This window comes from Acanthisitta chloris, unplaced genomic scaffold (genome assembly GCF_000695815.1).
Source record: "Acanthisitta chloris isolate BGI_N310 unplaced genomic scaffold, ASM69581v1 scaffold6732, whole genome shotgun sequence".
Classification (NCBI taxonomy): Eukaryota; Metazoa; Chordata; class Aves; order Passeriformes; family Acanthisittidae; genus Acanthisitta; species Acanthisitta chloris.
The window spans coordinates 74,706-95,826 of NW_008660954.1; the positions used below are offsets into that span (position 1 = coordinate 74,706).

Below are 21,121 nucleotides of genomic sequence, written 5' to 3' on the forward strand. Positions count from 1 at the left end.
AAAAATTGAGCTGGATGTTCGCTCTCAAAGAATTGTGGTCCAGGTGGAAAGCAGTGGCAAGTACTGTTCCTCAGGGGTCAGGCATTTTTTTAACGTCTTTGTTGGTGATGTGAACAGTGGGATTGAGTGCACCCTCAGCAAGTTGCAGACAACACCAACCTGTGGGGTGCAGTCAGCATGCTGGAGGGAAGGGATGCCATCCAGAGGGACCTTGACAGGCTTGTGAGGTGGGCCCATGCAAACCTCAGAAGTTCAACAAGGCCAAGTACAAGGTGCTGCACCTGTGAAAGGGCAATCCCAAACGTAGATACAGGTTGGGCAGAGAATAGATCAAGACCAGTCCTGGGGAGAAGGACTTTGGGGTGTTTATGGATGAAAAGCTCAGCATGACAGTGTATGCTTGCTGCCCAGAAATCAATCGTATCCTGGGGTGCATCAAAAGAAATGTGACCAGCAGGTTGAGGGGAGGGGATTCTCCCTCTCTACTTTTCTCTAGTGAGACCTTACCTGTGTCCAGCTCTGGGGTTCCCAACACAAGAAACACATAGACCTGTTGGAATGAGTCCAGAGGTAGGCCACTAAGTTGATCATAGGGCTGGAGCACCTCTCCTATGTATACAGGCTGAGTGAGTTGGGGCTGTTCAGCCTGGAGCAGGGAAGGCTCAGACCTCCTTTCAGCCTTCCAGTACCTTAAGGTGCAAGAGAGCTGGAGAGGGACTTTTCACAAAGGCATGTATGGACAGGACAAGGGGAGTGGCTTTATACTGAAGAAGAGTAGCTTTAGATTAGATATTAGGAAGTAGTTCTTTACTAAAACAGTGGTGAGACACTGCAACAGCTTTCCCAGAGCAGCTGTGGACTCCCTATCCCTGGAGGCGTTCAAGGCCGGGTTGGATGGGGGTCTGCTCAACCTGGTTTAGTAGAAGGTGTGCAGGGACATTGAACTAGATTGTCTTTAAGGTCCCTTGAAACTCAAATCAATCTAAGATCTTGTAAATATTTGTGAAACAATGAAACTTGCTCATTTAGCATACAATCTCATATTCTGCAATAAGGGATAAAAGGAATTTGTGTTTTGTGTTTGCTTCTCTAAAAGTATCATCCAGATAACTTTAGTTTACTTTTGCTTCAAATTCAATTCTGCTCAAGTTTGCTGCACCTTCTTTAATGATCAAATATGGGAAGCATGAATTGCAATCCAAATTAGAATAGTAAAAATACATAATCATTATAAAGATTCAAGTCCTTTCTTGTACTCCTAGGCATCAACACCTGTAGAGCTTCCACAGATGAAAGCTAAAATTTTTGAAGATGGCAAGAGGAGAGAGCAGCTGTTGCAACAGTCTCTGGCTCGGAGTGAAACTGTGTTGGTTTCCCATCCTGTTGGTATTTCTGTTGCTCCATCAGAACCTGGAAGTAAAAATGGTTCTACTGCAAATACAAGAGAACCATTTCAGACAGTCCATCCACTATCAAAGACAGAGACTGACCATTTGGATGAAGAACTGGAACTTCTCCTGAATCTAGAGGCTCCCATTAGTACAGAAAACACATCTGTGACAGGTGGATTATCCTACAACATATCAACTCAGAAAGATTTGAAAATGGATTGTAAGGAAACCGGTAAGTTTTCACTTCACCCCAGCATGTCCTTATTTAATTTCCATTCTGCTCTGTTTTGGTGATGTTTTTAAATTTTTGATTAGGCAGTCAACAGTACTGCTGTCATCATCTCTGTCATACTGCATTTCGTTTATCTAGGGCTGTGCTCTGACCCATTTGTTCACTTCCAGTTTTAACTCCCCACTGAACAAAAATTTCACCATTGGTTCATTTGAAGCACTAAGAGACATTCTTCTGCAAAACAGCATTGGGCTTATGATTGAGCAAAATTTTAAATTAAATAATAAATAGCATACTGCTAGATAACTTTATTGCAAGCAAGATAAAGTATTAATGTAACATTATCAGCCCACAGTTCACCATGCTAATTAGTATACAGAACAATTAACAACTATTTCTGATGGCTTGTTGTAAATGCTGTTTTCAAACTTTACTAGCGTTGATTTTATAAAAGTAAGTTTAGCATGAAAACTGTTTTTGGAATATGACAGTGTTCTTCAGGAAAGAGAGATTGTGTTTAAATACAGTCAGTTGTGCTTTAAAAAGCAAAATGACCCAGGACAAAGAGCTGGTATGGAATTGTTTCCAGATTATCAAGTCCGTTCTTTTCACTTTTCTAGACCCTTTAAAAGTAGATACACCTGAAGAGAAGAATACAGCATCACAGCAACAGCAAAGTACATCTAAAGATGTTACTGAGGAAGAGCTTGAAGATTGGCTGGACAGCATGATTTCCTGAAGCTCAAATTTTGCTTGTGAATATCTGAATATAGCAAACATTAAAGAGATACTTGAATCTTTGTTTATGCCTTTGTTATTTCCTTTTTTTGTTCTGCTTTGTCCGGTATGCCAAATGCTGTGTTTTCTTTGCTGGCACCTAAAATTTTGTGCAACCAGAATTAATTTAGATTAGATGGAAAATTGTCAAAGACTAGTGATATTATCAGAAAGGTCTAAAATTTGTGATGAAATTAGAATTCTTTTGCTAAAGAACCAGGCTACAGCACACTAAGAGAACAATTACTTCAGCTTGTACTTGTTCTATGTAGTCCTTAAAATAAAGCTCTGAATGAAGAATGAATATGTGGTTTTACTCACCATCCTCACACAACCATTCCATACTGTAGAAAACCAAAAAAGATGACAGCAACAGTAATATTTGGTTTATAATAATTTATTGCAGTGGGCACTTTTTATTAGAAGAAAAAAAATGCATAATCCTAGCAACTTCTACTTGCAGGTGACCATAGCACATTGTTTCATTTTGGCCTAAGATTGAAATTATATTCATTTTAATACAGTGTATGTCTTTTAACAGCAGCATCTAATAAGCTGTTATTGAAGGTAGTATATAAACAAACTTCATGTGCAATTTGATACAGAGAGACAGAAAAGCAATACAGTTAATGGGTCTGTTCATTTAGAACACTAACATAAATAAAACGTTTGCATAGATAGCTATGTCTACAGAGGTTTTAAGGCACTTAATGTTTCAAGGTTGATGAAGTGTTTGAAAATGTTTTCTGTTTAACAGCTTAAAGCTTTTCAAGCTGAACCTTAATACATTCACTAGCAAATACTGCGGGGAAAAACTGGACAGCAGTTAGTTGAACTTTTTTTTCTGAGGTGCAGCCTCTGATGTTCAAGTTCTTCAGTGTCAAATGTTGTGCAATTAAGATGCCTTTTAGCCCTTTCAGCTGTACTGCCAAACACCAGGTTAATGATGTGGTTAAAAAGTTTTTATAATTTTAGGCCATGTTTGAACTCGAAGGCTTAAATTAATCTGGTATAGTTTTTTCTAATTAAAATCCCAGTAAAATACCTGTGAATGACCATATCAATGTGGTAGGTACAAGAAACCTATGAAATAGTGTCAAATTGTATGTGTTTCTTGAAGTTTAAAGGCATTTAAAGCAAGTACAAGCAGTGAAATTACACCATGAAAAGAATAATTTTTTTTAAATACTGGTTCTTAATAGTTCATGAATAAATAATTTTTTTTGTGGTATTAGCCAAGTTGATCCTCATACTGTTTTCGGAAGCAGTCCCCTGCTGGGAAAAAATCCCAACATCTTTCTTGGTACATCTTCCACACAAATGACTCCTGAAAATGAGAAAGAATATTTATTTAAGCAGTCACCATGCAGTTAGTGCCTTAGATAAACTTTTAAGAATGAACACACACTGTGCCTCTTACCATGGAATGTAAAGACTCTGAAACTCAGAGATCGTAACTCAAGAATGTTTGTAACAGTTTTGATCTGCATTTGTCCTGGTTCAGTACTACTGAAATTTATGCCCTGTTACTAAAATGTGTAAGTGCAAATTAATCAGTCTAGTTATCTCAGAACAAACCTGTACACAATTATATCAGAACAAACCTGTACACAATCTCTTGTATAAAATGTGTTTTGCTTTGATTGAAAAACAAATGTACTTTTGTAGTGTATGCATAACAGCTTCTTATTAGAGACAAGATAATTAAGTCCTATTTATTTTCTTGCTTATTTACCTTTAGGGCTTAGCAATGCTAAACATACAGGCACTCATATACCTATCTATCTCCACATATAAATGATTTTTTACTATAAATATACTAGCTTAACTACTTAAATCTTTCAGGAATAAACTACAACTAGTACATTTGAAGATTATATTTCAGAGGAAAAAAAGGACATTAAGATTATTAGCAACTGACTTCTGACAGAGTTCACTGCTGGGTAGAATAGCACACTGCAGTGGGCCACTCCCTCCCTTTTTGTTTTAACCCTTCTTTCCTTGCACTGGCAGTAGACTCCTGGGGAGGGTGGCATCATCCCCACTCCTCTGTGGTACATCAGTTCCACTTGGTGGTACACAGCTACAAGGCTCAAGAAGACAAAAATGTTGAAACATAAGCACAAGCATTAAGTTTTATTTTCTGCTCACCTGGCCAGTATGCTCAGTTTCATCCTTGTTAATTAGATACATTAAGAAAAACCTGAAAAGCACATGAAGCAGATATTAATGCAGGAAACATAACATCTCTGCCTAACCTCACCTAGTGTGGAGTATGTGAGGGAGATTATGCCAACCAGCTAAGCAGTGACACTGATAGGCATCTAAAGTGCTTATTTTAAAGGGGAAAATTCTGTCCGGAAGCTTCCTGTGGAAGTGCTAACAGATAAAAAAATCCGCAGAAGTAGAATAATGTGGTTTAGCATTTTCTTCATTTCAGTGTGAGGAGAAACACCTGAATTAGGCATATGCCAAATCCTATACATATATGCTCCAACATCTCACCTTGATAGAAGTTACTGTGGCTACTGTGTGAGAAATTTTAAGTGTGGCAAATATTGAGCTGCACCAGGATTTCCAATGCTCATGCCATATAGCTTGTTAAGCTAAGCCTATCATTCACCAACACCTGTGCTCACTCAAGTGTTGAGAGCTTGAATTAATTAGGAAGACTTCTGGAGTACTATGGTCTTTTTACAGGTAACACAACTCTTGGTTGGACACTTTTTATGCAGTGCATTTGGAATTAGACTTATAGTATGTGCTTTCATTATGAAGAAAGAAAAGTATACTGACTTTAACTGCTGTCTAATTAAAGGGCAGTGGCCTAATAAACATGTACAGCTCTTGATTACTTCGAGGTTTCAAAAAGCTCACTGAAGTACCAGAGTTGTTAATTATTTTTTGGAGCTTTCAAGAATCTTTCAGAAATGCCCTTCTTTTTTTGTTTGGTTTGGTTGGATTTTGGTTTTGTCCAATTGAGGTCAATTTTCAATGGTCTCATCAGTGTTACCAAGCCCCCACAAGTCACAATCAAAACTAAAGCAACTTATTAAACTGTTATTCCCTATGGTTCCACATGACTGTGCTTCCTTCCAGCAGATTAAGAAGTTGTTGTGCCTTCCAATCTCGTTCTACTAAGGCACCTCATGTGTGAGATGAGCACTTTAAAGATAGCCAGCAGTGTGGAGTAGAGGAGGGAAGACCAGAAAGAACAAGAGGTTCCTCAGTTCTACAGAGTTCTGTCTTGGGATTTTCAGGAATGTGTGCACCTAAATTACTCGAGACCTGAAAGGTCTCTATATCACAATTCCAGCTGCAAAATGTACTTACAGGTAGTTTGCCAAGTTATGTTCTTGCAAAGTATGTGTTTCAAACCCATGTGGGGTTGTGTCAAAATAGTCATTGCCGATTCCACAAATAAAACATTTGGTCTGAAAATACAAGTTGTGGTTACAGATGAATTTTAACTCAAAGACACTTTTAATTGATGACAATCTAAATGAACAAGAGTAATGAAAAATGTAATGTGCTTCCTACCTCCATGTCTTCTCTCACTTGTTCTTGCTGGTCTCTTAATTCACCAAAAGCATCAATAATCAGACCTATTTCAAATGGAGGAGTAGCAACACTTCAGAACTTAGCATTATCCATGTTGTAGGTAATACCTGTCAGGCATCCTCCACTGTCTAGAGTTTAGTATACTTACATCTAGGTTGAACAATTCCAGCCAGAATCTATCAATTTCTAGACATCTAACATTTGTTTACACTGCACTCCCAGCAGTAAGAATTTCTCTTACGTAGAGGTACAATCTTGAGAGTGGAAAGGATTTTCAGTGCTTTATTATGGTCAGTGTAACCTTACATAATCCCATCTCTTTTGTTCCCATGGATGAATTTAATTTTCACTCTCCTCATGAAACTCTTGTATCCCAACTCTTGTTCAACAGACAGCTCTGCTCCCACAGCCCCCACTGGCCAGTTGTTGAGTCTGATTCGCATTTGAGCATTAATTCCTCCACTTCCAACATATTAAGAATAGAATCAGATCATTCTGGGGACTGTAACATAACTTTCTCAGTATAGATGCATTGCATTTTTCTTTACCACCAGATTGGCATAAAACTGGGGTTTTTTCCTAACAGCCTTAGGTCAGTTCATGCAATGAGTGTTGAATGTCGAGTGTCACTGAAGAGAGGTCTCATTCTCTGTAAACCACAATGGCAAACCATTTAAAACTGAAAATCACCCTTTAAAGAAAGGAGGAAATGGCCATGTGGCCATGGCAACTTTCTCTGTATCATTTACCCTTTCCAAGGGGACAGTCTCCATTCCCTCACCAGCTGTGGTGGTTCTAAGCTAAAAGTGAGAAGTGTCTTCAGCAAGGTTCTCCAAGTTTAAATGGTTGTTATGGGAAAAACAGTGATCCTGCACAAACTGTGTCCTTACTGTATAGTTGTCAAAGTCTTCATTAACACTGTAACCCAAGTAAGTTACATTTCTTGTGCTTATGAATTAGGTATAAAATTATTACTTTCAGAATTAATGATTTTATCAGCTCACAAGTCTTTATAGCAGCACTGCTAAGTAAGTTTACTTCAAACATAAAAAGGTTTACATTGCTGAACTTAAGTAAGTTTTGAAGTCTCTACTAAGTTAAGTGACAGTACCTTGAATAATGGCCAGTAGGATAACAATGACAAAGAAGAAAAATGTGATGTCAAAGACAATTCGATAAATTTCATAAGGATCTCCAGCAGGATCCTCAATTTCATCTCCAATGCCACCACCAGCTCTTACACCCACATACATGTGGAACAGGTAACACTAAAAAAGAGAGAGGAAAATTGCAGATTATTTACTATGAACGACTGTGGGGTTTTTTAATTTTAAAAATTATTCTGCTCTACTAATTCTCGAGTTACAGTAACAAAGAACACTAATCATTCCTCCTTTATCACACACACTGCACCAAAAATCTGTTACTGCCTTAATTAACGTGATTACATCTTCAGGTACACTTACTAGGAGGGGAAGTCGGCATTAGCTGTTACCCACTCCTTACTCCCTGGGTCTTAATTACAGACTGAGACCATTTGGGGGGCATTTTTCTTGTATTTGTTACTGTATTCAACTATATTCTATCCTTGTATTAATTCTTAAGGTTCTACCTTCCTCTGAGTAAGCAGAGGATATATTTTCAAAGACTTGCAATGGAGTTTACAAATGTTGGAAAATATTGTCATAAAATAAATAGTGACTTCTTCCTTCATGACTAAATTACTAATTGTAATTTTGGAGGAGGATTTTATAACTAGTGCTAAAAACATCATATAATTCATATAACCTAAATAAGAATGGGAAGGGATTGCAAACTTGCAAACATTGGGAACAAATTGAGTTTATTTGTGTTGTGACAATACAACATCTTTTTGCAGGTCTTGACCAGTTTGTCAAATTTCTTCCACATGCTTTGAGGGTTTGCCATCTTCACCTGTAAAAGTATTGCAGCAAATCATATACCTTAGGAGAAAAATCCAGAATATCTCCCTATATGTCATCTATTTGCTGTTGAGTTTAGACCAGTGGAGAATGCAAAGGGAATTTCAAGACTGTTCATATTTTCAAAATTACATATAGCAAGAAAAAGATTTAACAACAAAAACATCTGTCCTTGCTAATCATTCTATCTAAAGTAACCATTTGAAAATTCAGGATGAAATTTGAAGCATGCAATTGATGTTTCAGTTACCGTCATCATGTCATCACATTTCATGTCTGGTTCATCTTCATCTTCACTTTTGTTGTAGAATTTGCGGAAGAAGTTGAATGCCACAACCGTGTAAAGATATACTACTACAGCGAGGAGTCCCACAGTAAGCACAAGCTGTGTATGGAGACATAACAAGGATGAATTTAATGAATAAATTCATGAATGACATAATGAATAAAATGCCAGAAGAGACATACTAGCTCAGTGTGTTCCCCTAAATATTGAAAATGGATCACATTGCACCTTTCCCAGTAAGGAAACTAAAGATAGCAGTTACGATAGCTTTGAGGTCTCAAGATTGCTTGGATTGATGGAAGTGTTACTTTACACTGCTCTTGTGAAAATCAAAGGGGAAAACAGTGTCAAGAAACTGAGGTTGTTTCCATCTTTCTGAGCCATATGCAAGCAAACTATGTATCACGGAAACCATATTTTCACTACTTAATAATTAAATTATAGTAACTTGAAACACTGGATATACAGTAAAAATTAAATGTCAAATATAAAATCCTTTAGTTAATTTAGTTAATTTGATAAATAATTTCAGCTAGGACTTATCATAGCCTATTTTCTGTCCCAAAGCTGGTTAGCAAAGCCATTGTTAAACTGGATAGAAAATGTTTTAGAGAACCACAAAGTAAGTAATTTCCAGGTCCTGCTTTTAAGCAAATGAAATCCTTAGGTGAAAAAGTTCAGCAGTTAATGAGACTATATTTTATTGTTTGTTGGAGCTACTGTTAGAAGATACAAATCAGGAAATGAGTTACTGAAAGCTATGTATTTTAAAAATGCAACAACTGATTTTACAGTTTTAAAAGAAATATATGAGTATTGAACAACGAGTTGATAATTTATCAGTTTCTGCTAATCTGTAAGTATGCTCCCAAAGTGAACATTTCAACTCAGAAATCTGCAGCTGTCTTTCAGCATTCATATTTACTAGCAAGAAAAACCACAGGATTAGAAAAAGTAATCTCTTGTTAAGTATATAACTAAAGGCTGCTGCTTTGAGTTGAAAGAGTTTTGTCAACTATGCTCAGTTTTGGCTATTACATTTAGAAAAAAACTCATAAAGAAAATATATTAATCATTACAGTAAAAGTAATATAAATTTGGACATCCTGAAGTAATATGAAGGGGATAAAAGCAGAGATTTCATTTGTTTGTGTGATGATACACATCATCACATTGTGTGGGGATATTCTTATGCCTCTTCCAAAACAACATGTGGTTTAAAATGTTTTGACAAATCTAGCAGGGTTTAAGAGTGGCCTAAGAATATTTGTTACTGCATTTGAGAATGAATGGAATGTGCATGTTTGAAATTAGGTCTTGGGAGTTTCTGGTAGATTTCTTAAATGTGAGTTAAAAGACTGAGTTACTGTAAAGCTTGTGGGGTTGTTTGGTTTTTCTTGTTATGCCAGCTAGGAACATGATCTTTAGAGATCAGAGAATGATTCCCTGCATAAATGTCACCAATTAGTTTTGGAAGTACATATTATTAATCTGATTTTTGCATGAAAAAGTGACATAGAAATGTATTCCACAGTGCAGAATGTCCACACCTTTAAGCACATTCTTACTATTTAAGTATTGAAATTTCATCACCCAGATAATTATTACTGCTGTAGCTAAGGAAGGATTGTGGATGCTTATTATTTATCACCAATCAGTTCACCATTGAGCATATAGAAGGAGTTGGTTCATTAATATTCCTGTATTTTTCTAAAATGGTGTATTTTCTGTTGTGTGCAAAACAACTTTATCAGCACTTTGTGGGTATAGATTATTATAATTTCATAGGATTTAACATGCATTAAATGTGCTAAAGAAGACACAATGGGATCTGTTCTTTAATCCAATCATGATTAAAATGAATTGCATTCCAATATTTCCTAGGTACTACAAAATTTTTTCCAGTACTTTTAAAAAATGCATTTATTTTCAAACCTTTGCATGTAGCACTAACCTGTTTGCCATTGTGAGTGACTGAAGACAAAATGGTTCTCAGTGTCTTAAAACCCATAGCAATATCCAGCAGATGGGCAGCAAAGAAGAAGTTGTTGTAGTGTCCAAGGATAGACATAGTCGTGTACCAAGCCAAGTATAAAAATGACTGCAGAGAAAGTGAAAAGTGGCAGTGTTAACAGATGCTCATGTGCAGTACTGCATCCAGATTTTGCTTTTTTTAAGTCACTTGAATTGCTGTAGCAGGACAATCTGTCTATGAAGGGGTGAAACAGCTCAAACTTCACCCTACTTGTGAAAATTACCGGTGATGGAGGGGGCATCACACTGCCTTTGGTATTGAAGAATGCTGAGACCAGCCTCACTCAACAACCCCAAAAATAAATATCATGAGGATGTGTGAAACTTGTCTATCCTGACAGCTACTGGCACTGGTGGGGATGTGGAAGTCAGATGTTTCCTGATAGAAGAACCAATGAATGGTACCACTAGTAACAACTTTAAAGATAAATGATGATCTGCTGAGCTAGCATGACTAGCCTAGCACCATATGACTACCAGTCATGTATTATATTATAAAAGCTCAGTCCAGCTTTTTAATGGTAGGGATTTCTAGCACTCCTTCTAGGTCTGTGTGTTTGTGGATTCTTCATTTGAAGGGCTATTTCTTGAGGCTGAGAAAAAAAGATTTCCCCACTGTCACTGGTGTGGGCAAGTAACAACACTATCTTTACTATTAAGCTAGCTTGCTAGCTTTGAAACTGTTAATTTAATAAATAATACAATACTACAATATCAGTTATGTACTGTGTGGTGTATAATTCTTATTAAAGTCCTCTAGTCTAACATTAGCATAATCAATTGAAATAAACCACTTATTTTACCTATATATTTGGTTTGCCATCCTTAATTCTGCAGGACATTTGTATAAAGGATCAATCACACCTATATTATCCTTTAGACATAAACTATTGTCCAAGCATAAGGTTGGATCCAGCCACACCCAGACTCCTCTCTGAAGAGTTTAGAAAGAAGTGTGTCCTCATGATTCAACAGCAGTGTCTCCCTGGCAAACTTTGTCCAAAGCTTTCATTAGGTCCACGACAATTATGAAATAAAGTAATACTATCATGATCTGGTTTGAATCACAGTCTGAAAGTAATACCACTACTTTACATGTTCAAAAATACTATGTTACTCTGTCTCTTATCATCTCTGCTGTTCATTTAAGGTGTGTTTATTACTTAGTTGTGCTAATGAGACAGTCTTCAGCATATATGTTATTAACATCAGTAACCCTTACCTTAAAACTGTTTTGGTTGGGAAGCTTGTTACACAGTACTTTAATTTTTAATACTGATTCTGGATGGAAAAAATGCATTGTATTACTCTTGAGACACTTTATTATGTTGAAGTCTCAGACCACATCAACCAGGACACCCAGAAAACCTAAGGCACATAACACTGCTTGTTCTTTCAACAAGCAGTGAACCTGAAGTCATTTTGACATCAAAACACTTGTTGAAGAACAATGGCTCAGTGTGCTTTTAGTGCACAATAAATTTGTACATCTTCACTTGATTCACCTTGGCCTTCTTGTTTGTTTGGAGATGCTCAAGGGAATGCAAAAAGGACTCTCAAAAAAAAAGATATTTTAATATAAATGCAGTCCTTTCAAAGGAGAAGGTATGAAAGAGAAGAATTAACCAGCCATGTGAAAGAAATGATTCAAGTATAAAAAATGGTAACTTTTTGTGGACTGCTTGATTCTAGAAGACATCGTTGGTTGCTAGATTGATTTCTACAAAATTGAAACGAATGCACCATTAACTTCCAAAATGCTGACACTTGGTGGTGAGGAGGTGCATATTGCCCTAAGAGAAAATTCTGACATAAATGAAAGAAATTTGCTGCAACACAAAACAGAAAAAAAGCATTTAAAAATAGCTCTGTATTGAAGTATTACCTGTGTATGTTTGTTTAAAATAAATGCAGATGGTGGAAGACATACAATCATGTTTAGAGTAAATCAAAGCATATTGTTCTAGGCTAGCATACTCACATTATCAGTGAAAACAACTCCAAGCTTCCAAATGTGGTACTTTGTATCAATGGAGCTTAACCTGGGAAATACAAAATTTTTGAAATGCATGTCAGAATTAAGTATTGAATTCCCTAATTATAAAGAGCAAACTAGTTTTGACACTTCACATTTGTGTTCATTTTTTTGAGCGATGCAGCTGCTTTCATTTTCAGAGCACTGAAAAATGAAACATTTTCCATTCATTAATTCTGAGCACCCATACAGAGTTTCTAAATTACTGAAACTGGCAAAACAATTTCAGTAGGAGTGATACTGCCATATTCCAGACTTAAAAAATTAAAATGTTGCCAAAAATAGTGAAATGTGGAACCCAAATTGCTTGAATTTGTGAGATAAGTGTTCTGTCTAGTGTAAAATGATGCCAAAATAACCAAGAGAAAAGGTAATGTCTTCTGCAAGATTCTAAATATTTTATTAGCTATTGGATGATGCATGAAGGGAAATCTTTCTTGTGTGTCTTAAGCATCAAGGAGACTAAAGTCTTGTAGGAGACTAAATCACTTGGGACTTGAAGACTTTGAAACTCACGTCTTCACCAACAGATTAACTCAGGAAAATATCTCTGAATTTTTTTGTCCTTTGATTTAAATTCTCTGTTGTAAGAGCTTTTAAATGCTGCATTGTTTATAGTTTAAAATAAGAGTGCCCAACTATATAAATCAGCATAAACTCATTGATTTTTTCCCTATTTTTATAACACAAGTACATTTTAGAACAAACAAAAGTGTTTTTTTTTATTTTACTTCCATACTAGGAAAACATTTCCACTTGAGCTCTCCATGCTGAGAAAAACATCACTACAGTTTCAATAAAAAATCCATTTTTATCTTTGACAGTGAAGTTATACGAACACATAATTTGTCTGTGAAATTCAGAAGTCATACCATGATACAAGAGATGCCTCTTCGGGTTTGCTCTCTTCCACAGGACTAAAATCAAGGGCACTTTTGTCCAAACCCAAGAGCTCTGCGATGCGCTCTGCTCCATATAAGTCTCCATACTTGTTAATAACCTAAAAATGGAAAAAGAGAAACTTTTGTTCAGAGAAAGTCCTCAGTGACATTCACCCTACTTTAAGCCAGTAGTTGCCAGGAATTTAAGAAAAAAACCAAAACTCAGTCTTTCACAATTAACACTCCTAGAACAGTCAGAACTCCCAGGAAGCCAGGTGAGTGGAGCATAAAAAAAGAAAAATAGAAGCATTAAAGGCTATTATCTGAAAGCTTAGTATAATTTGCTGTCATTTAAGCTGGCATGTTTTTCTTTTTCTAAGGGGATGAGGGGGCTTTGTATCCTAAAGATGACAATGACTGCAAATTAGACCTGCTGTCTGATTGACAGCACAAAGTTATTTCAAACGTCTGAGTCTAGGAAGAAAACCACAGCCTTCTGTCTTCCTCCCTCCTCTCACCTACGCTGCAGCTGCCTGTTCAGTCAGACACTTAACACAACAACGACTTCCAGAAAACAAATTTCAGTTCTCATTTACTTCTATATTTATGTGTACCAAAGCATATCACACAGAGATCCAAATTAACCAAGTAGTAGATTGACTAACAGAAGTATAAAAAGCCTACCTTTCGTTTTACGAATTTGTCCCAGTAATTGTTAGGGAAGGACCTACACAGATAAGGCAAAGATATTTCAAGTTATTTAATTTGCTAGGGGAAAGAAAAAAAATTAACAAAAAAGGAAAAAAAGGAGAAATACCACGTTCCTGACCACTGCAGATTCTGGTATCATTTCATTCACTCATTGTGCTACAAATTATGAGAATGATTTCTTTTCATGTGGACAACACCTGTTATTAGTCATCATTTGCTGCAATATCATCTTCCCTCCCCCCCCTTTCTTTTTCCCATCACAAATGTGACTGGCTACAAAAGGACAGCAGGCTAAATACTGTCACTTAATGAGCCTAACAACTTAATAATAGCAGGTTAGTCACAGTAATGTCATTCATCTCCTAAATAAATACTTTGTGCTCCTAACCATAAAAATCAAATCAGATAATTATTTTTAGAGGAACGGAAAAGATTCTTGAAGCATAAATAATTTTTAAGTTCAGTGGATTACATTCAAATACAGGCTGAACCCTTGTAAACCAATGGACAGTTTGCCAACATAAAATGAAAAAAAATATTAACACCCTCAAAAAAATGAAAAAGATCATTTTCCAAAATCAGGGATTTGTTGTAATTTTGTTCTCGCATGCATCATATTGTTAGCATTGGATCTGACACTCCAGAACAAGACAAAGTAAACAACATTTATAATTCTAAAGACTCAAGTCTGTTCTCCTAAAGAGCATTTGACATCAACTGCCTCTGAGCAGCAATATGAACACTGGTAATTAAAAGAAAAGCTGTTGTGTACATAAAAGAAAGAAATGGAGCAGTAAATCTTAGATATTAAAGAGGTGTCCAGGTATCTATGTTGAAAATTCTCCGCTTCTTTGGAGGGTCCTAAGGAACTATGATGATTCAATAAACAGTATTTCCCAATGCCTACAACCTGATAGCAATTCATGTCAGACCTACTCAAATTCTGGGATTGCTGTTTTACACTAGATTTGCTTCTCTTGTCATATGCAATTTTTTTTAGCAAGGAGTGGGAAACAAAGGCAGCAGAATATTACTATACGAGTTAAATTGAGTCACTGGAAAGGATGGAAGTCTTCTTTTTTCAATTTTCTCAATTTTCTCAATAGTGACTAATCTGTGAAATGTCTTGGAGTGACATTGTAAGGTAAGATGCATAACCCTTGCAAACTCTGGAAAATGAAAAGGAGGTGAAATACGTGTGTTACGATAGTATTTATTAAATAAACAGATAATACAGGATTTTATGTTAGAATCTACTACTAGAGCATCCAATATAAGGTGCTAAATTTTAGGTGCTTTCTTTTAGATTAACTAAGTGGCAGGTGGACAGGAAAAGTTCTAGATCAGTTCTATAGCTTAATGAGCTATGATATTTATGAACCGAATGTATACATATTAGTTTTACATACGGAGTATTTATAACGAGGCGATCCCATTGTCCTTTGATATCATCCTCAGTTGGCTGTTCAGTTATGTATAGTCCATCAAATTCCAGTTTCCTAGCTACCTCCTTTTCTCTCTTGAATACAACCAGAGGGACCTATGAAAATGACAGTGGACATTTTTGTCATGGTTTGTATCTTTTTAGTACCTACAATACTCTTTACTGTATTATATAAGACCAAACATCACACTATCCCCTCCCACAAGGAGATCAATGCCCAGTCAGCCTCTGAGCAATGGTCATCTTGGAAGTCAAGCCATAACCCTCCCCCTCACCCACATTTTGTTGCTAAGCATGGTGTTGCTTGGCCTGGAATATCCCTCTGGTTTGTTCAGGTCAGCTATCCTGACTGTGCCCCATCCCAGTACACTTGCTGGGGGCTGCACAGAGTGGGAAAAGCAAAGAGAGCCTTCACACTGCCAGCACTGCTCAGCAATAACCAAAAGGTGTCTGTATTACCAGCACTGTTTTAACCACAAATCCAAAACACACACACACTGCTCTGATCAAAGTTAACTCCGTTTCTGTTGGACAGAGTATGAGAGGAAAATGTCTATGAATTGAACAGTGAGAATTTGTTAACAACTAGATACAAATAGCCATTCCAGTACTAGCTCCAACAATCACTTGGGGACATAGACAATGTTCTTTAACAAATAATGGATTAGTAGTAAGATTAAGAACTTGCCTTTAAGCAATAGTATCCAATCACACAGACAAAGGATATAATAGTATGAATAACTGCCAGTGCTCTGAGAGCAGGTGCCATATAACCTGTACTTTCTTCTAAAACAAAAAACACCATGCCCTCCTCTTCTTCCTCTTCAGCAAAAGAGTTCCAGAGAGTAGAGTCTTCCTCTACTTCATCAACTGGCTCTTCTGTCACCTGAGAAAAAGTCAAACGCAGTCAAAATACACAATAAACTCCAAAGCTTTTCCTTTACTAAAATAACAAATGATGTTTGCAGTCTGCTCAGAGGAAGGTGATGGAGCATTGGCTTTAAACAGGAATGTCTTTCATTTTCCCAGCAGAAGTGTCCATGTCATCTCATGTCACTGAAAAGAAAATCTAGAAAAGGTAAATGCAAGCAGTTTAAAAATCTGTTCTTTAATAAGGCCATTGCAAAACTAACACAAGCAGTGAAAAATTTATGCAAAAATGCTTCCTTGGAAGAACCAAGGAATGGCAGGGTTAACTAGTATGACTGAATTTAGGGTTTGTTTTGTAATCTACATTGTTCCTGATTACTAGAGTCTAGAAACAAACAAAGTTTTCATGTTATCAACAAGTACATTGTCCATAGTTTTTAATTTCATAACTCAGTTTAGAGCTTAAAAATTAATACATTATTTAATCAGCCATAAAACTGACATACTGCCCTACATACTTCCAGTGACTTTTAAAACCTGGACTTTAAAAGCCCCTGTCTTTTGGCAGCTTTATCTGAAAGCTGCTCAGTCCTATTTGTCTCCCACTGAGCCTTTCCTATTTATGACAGAGGGACTTGTACTGATGGACACAAACATTTGTGCTTGCTCTGCAACAGAATAGGTTAACACCCATAAGGCTCCATGAAAAGCAGATGAGAATGGGGAGAAAAAGACTGGCAGAGACAGACTTCTGCGTATATATTTGAAGTCCATCTCCTCTAACCCTATGGGAAGGAAAAAAGGGGCAAGAAGGAAGCCATAAATAGTCCTGATGGTCTTCCTCCTGGAATGGTGCACACACACTCTGCTCCCTTTTGTGTCTTTACCTGCCCTGCCTCTGAAACTGTAACTGTTATCAGAATTGCATATCAAGATCTTTGAGATCAGGACTCAGTTACTTCTAGACTGAATGCTCAGCTAGCTGGTTTTGTCTTTCAAGGTTTTGGTTGTTAGCAGCAGAACTAGAAATATAGTATTGGAAAACACAAGGTTCATCAGCTTATTGCAGCTTTCACCCTGTTTAGAGGGGGAAATCAAAAGGGCCAGATGTCAGGATGTAGATAAATCAGGACTTTTCTTTCAGACTTCAAATCTGTACAGAAAGGATTAAAAAATATGCTTTTATGGATAGGAATTCTCTTTATTGAATACTAATCTTTTGCATGGATAGAGGTTGTGAAGGTTCAGGAATAAAATCAGTGGAGGCTGCTGAAGATGTCCTACTTTTATGTCATTGGGTTATACACCGGAATCCAAAACAACTCTAGATTCAGGTGAACCCCTAAGAATAAGTATAAAGTATGGATGTCTTCATCAGTGATATAAAAAAAAGAATTGTAGCCCACTATGAAAAAAAAAATCACTGAGAATAATCAGATGAACTTCATCTCTCAATATCTTTAGAACAAACTAAAAAAAATGCAATGGTTTTGACACTTGAATTATATTAGTCAATTTCCAATTTCCCATTAGATTAACAATCCAAGCAACAACAAATTTAGGTGGCATAATGAAAAATTGCCCAGGAACACATACTCAGCTATAAAGAAGGAATAAATTTGTTTTCATTCAGCCTGAGTAAAATCAAAATGGAATAGTTACAAATTTTAAAATACCATTTTAACTACGTCATATCCAAATACTTTAGTTCATATTTGAAGGGCTTAAAATAACAGCTTTATTAAACAAGCCTCGAAACTATCATTAAATATTTCTCTGGAACTAACGAAAAACATTTAAAGCACAATGCATATCCTTACCTTGTAAAATAGAAGAATAAAGTTGATGGCAAATGCAACAAATAGAGCAAGAAACCTTAAGTTATAAAAATTTCTTGCCAAGTAGTGCTGAAAGTAAAAAAAAAAAAAAGAAGCAATTAAAGGTGGCTTGTAGCTAATATCAAAATAAGGAAAGTAGGTAGCAAGGTTTCTACGAAAGTAAACACACCAACTATAATGATCAGAACATTTCTTGGCAGCCTATTATCCCATTTCACGGTAAACAGAATTAAAAATGATGGCCTTAAAATTGCAAGTCAGGGAAGAGTGAAATCGAATATTAAAGAAAACTTTCTAGGAGGAAGTCTGGAAAGAAATGCTAGAATACTGGAATAAACTATCTGAGAAGGTTTCAGAGAATTCATCATTTGATTGTGTTAAGAATTAAGGAAGAATTACAGATCTAGAAGTTAGATTATGGAAATAGCGATCTCTTAAGAAGGAGCTCAAGAGGTTAGTCTGCCCTGTTAGACCAAGATAGGAGAAATTACAAACAAAACACTTTATTTATATTACTCTATGAAGCATCACAAAAATCACAAGACTGAATACAGCCAATCATCTTGAAACTCATGCCAATGTTCCTTTTGTGATGACATTTCTCCCTTCAATATCAAACAAAGGTTCTATATTGCATAAATAAAAATTAAATTACTAAAGAATTTAAGACAAACTTACAAGCATTTTTGTTTGATAAATTTCCAAAGCTTTGAAGAAGTTAGCCATAACAGCCTCTGGTTTCTCAATTTTCTGTCCATGCCTTCGCTTCTTTTTCTTCATTTTTCCATCTTCTAGCTGCTCAGATTGTACTTCCTTTGCTTTATCTTGTTTCTCACCATCTTCCATGCTAGAAAATAATGTTATCTAAGCAAAAACACCTAGCCAAATTTATGTATTGTTATGCATTCATTTAGAAGGAATTCAAATTTAGAAAGTTAGGCTTTCAAAGTTAGTTTTGATACTGGGAGAAAAATCACAGAATCACACAATCAATTAGGTTGGAAAAAACCCTGAGATCATCAAGTCCAACCTTTTTCTGAACCACCATGTCAGCTACACCATGGCACTAAGTGCCACGCTCACTCTTAAACACCTCCAGAGATGATGACTCCATCACCTCCATTCCAGTGTTGCACCCTTTCTGTGCAGAAATTCCTTCTAATGTCCAACCTGAAACCTTCCCTAGTGCAGCTTGAGTCTATGTCCTCTCATCCTGTCACTAGTTGCCTGGGAGATGAGGCCAGTCCCTACCATGCTACAACCTCCTTTCAGGTAGCTGTGGAGAGTAATAAGGTCACACCTGAGTCTCCTCTTCTCCAGGCTAAACAATCCCAGCTTCCTCAGCCACTCCTCATAGGACTTACTCTCTAGACCTTCTAGCAGCTTCATTGTCCTCCTCTGGACAATGATTGTAAGTAAAAGACTTGAGGTATATGGTAAATCCAGAGTAAAAATAATTGACTTTAGTTTCAAAAAATAAGCAAGAATAGAGTTGTTGAGGGGAGGTCAAAAAGTAAAATTGCTGAAAAACAGGCAGAAGCAAGTGTGCCAAGTGTGAAGTACATAATTTTTGCTGAAACCAATGATGTACAGGTATACTTGCATACATGTATACAATGTACATGTATACAAGCAACATAAAAGTTTTAAGAGTTCATGGGTACTTTCTTGAACCTGGGGCTGAAGAAGAGAAATAAAACTTTTGGGATTTGGTGTACATTATCATAAGTGAATCCCAGTGTCAAGAAATGGACTCATGTCAGTCAAGGTAATCACTGTTGTTACAGAGATGTGTGAGTAATAACAAGGAAGTTTGCTTCAGAGGCTTGTACCTTACAAATTATGTAGAAGATAACAAACCTTCCTCCTGCACCACTGAACTGCCATTATGAAAATTAAGCATCAATAATGTATGGAGTAATAGAGGAATTTAGTTACTAACCAAAAAATGCTAAATGTGCACATGGGTAAAAGAATGTTGAGGCATCAATGTGATTGAAAGTTTTGGGAATGAAGATACAGAAATACAGTTTGTGGTTCACTTTATCACAGTACTATTGCAGTAGGAATCATATAACGGGTATCTAAGAATGTGTTTATCTTCTTCCAAATAAAGTCCCTATTGCAGCCTCAGAAATGTAAGCTGTTTAAACTCAATTTTTTAAGCTAAAGGCAATTTGAATATGCTGTGAAAATACTTGAGAGAAGAATTAAGCATGGTGGACAAGAGAAGACAACAGGGAATAGGGAAAATAGGTCAAATAAAATAATAGATGTGTAAGGAGATCATGGGTATGGAAAATAGGTGAAAAAGTCTAAAATAAGAAAATGAGAGAGAAATCATATCAGAAAAATTCTGTGACAATAAAATGCAAGAATTATGTTAGAAACAGCCTGAAAGGTAACAGATAGTAAATGAAAATATACTGAACCATCATAGTGTTGATGGCATACTCTAATGAGGTAACAGAAAATAGAAAGCCAAAACTCAATTTAAATGTGTACATGTGAGTACACATATATGTGTACACATTCTTGTCCACGTAAGGCATCCATATATAAATAGATGCATATATACATATTTCTACATATATGCATACATACACACATAGACATATATATACAAAGGGGAAAAAAAGAAAGGATAGCCTTCAGGAAAGATATACAAAGTGTGTCCGGTCCTAAAGTATTGGCCCCAGCGGCACACTTTAAAAATTATCTTGGGCAGATAAGAGGAGAAAAAGAAATGACTCTGAAGCAAATATTTTAAATGTGAAGCAAAATATTTAAAAAAAAAAAAAGAAAAATAATTATTTATTGTTTTTGAATCTGTAAGAATCTCTAGGAGATATTTTGTGTGTGTCTACAAATATTTTAAGGCCATTCATCAGGCTGTAAGCTTACAATGTAGGTGCAGGTCCAGGCAGACTGAATGCCCCTTAAAACAGGATGCTGCTAGAGCAAGGTAAGCATTTTAAAAATTGTTTACAAACCAGTCATATATAGGATAACTGGACAAAGGAATGTATCTTCTGTCAAGTTCACAACTCAAGAACACATGAAACAGTTGGGTTAGCCAAATTTTGTGTTTTAATGAACCAATACTGTTGCATGAAAA

The 21,121-nt window shown here is 36.2% G+C and overlaps 2 protein-coding genes across 2 annotated transcripts in view; one reads left to right on the forward strand and one right to left on the reverse strand.

Annotated features, from left to right (window-relative positions):
* The window catches only part of AVEN (apoptosis, caspase activation inhibitor), a gene marked incomplete at its 5' end in the record, with an annotated part of 61,274 nt that extends 58,779 nt beyond the window's left edge, over positions 1-2,495 (forward strand). The window contains 2 exons of the mRNA XM_009070029.1: positions 1,263-1,623; positions 2,244-2,495. Of these exons, the coding sequence (XP_009068277.1) occupies positions 1,263-1,623; positions 2,244-2,362 (480 nt within the window). The remainder of the gene's footprint in view (positions 1-1,262; positions 1,624-2,243) is intronic.
* Positions 2,496-3,631: 1,136 nt separating this feature from the next.
* RYR3 (ryanodine receptor 3) overlaps positions 3,632-21,121 on the reverse strand; it is a gene marked incomplete at its 5' end in the record, with an annotated part of 70,181 nt that continues 52,691 nt past the window's right edge. The window contains 14 exons of the mRNA XM_009070030.1: positions 3,632-3,727; positions 4,552-4,603; positions 5,734-5,834; positions 5,941-6,005; positions 7,073-7,229; positions 8,155-8,289; positions 10,145-10,291; positions 12,206-12,266; positions 13,132-13,259; positions 13,825-13,867; positions 15,261-15,391; positions 15,984-16,181; positions 17,986-18,072; positions 18,682-18,850. Of these exons, the coding sequence (XP_009068278.1) occupies positions 3,632-3,727; positions 4,552-4,603; positions 5,734-5,834; positions 5,941-6,005; positions 7,073-7,229; positions 8,155-8,289; positions 10,145-10,291; positions 12,206-12,266; positions 13,132-13,259; positions 13,825-13,867; positions 15,261-15,391; positions 15,984-16,181; positions 17,986-18,072; positions 18,682-18,850 (1,570 nt within the window). The remainder of the gene's footprint in view (positions 3,728-4,551; positions 4,604-5,733; positions 5,835-5,940; positions 6,006-7,072; positions 7,230-8,154; positions 8,290-10,144; positions 10,292-12,205; positions 12,267-13,131; positions 13,260-13,824; positions 13,868-15,260; positions 15,392-15,983; positions 16,182-17,985; positions 18,073-18,681; positions 18,851-21,121) is intronic.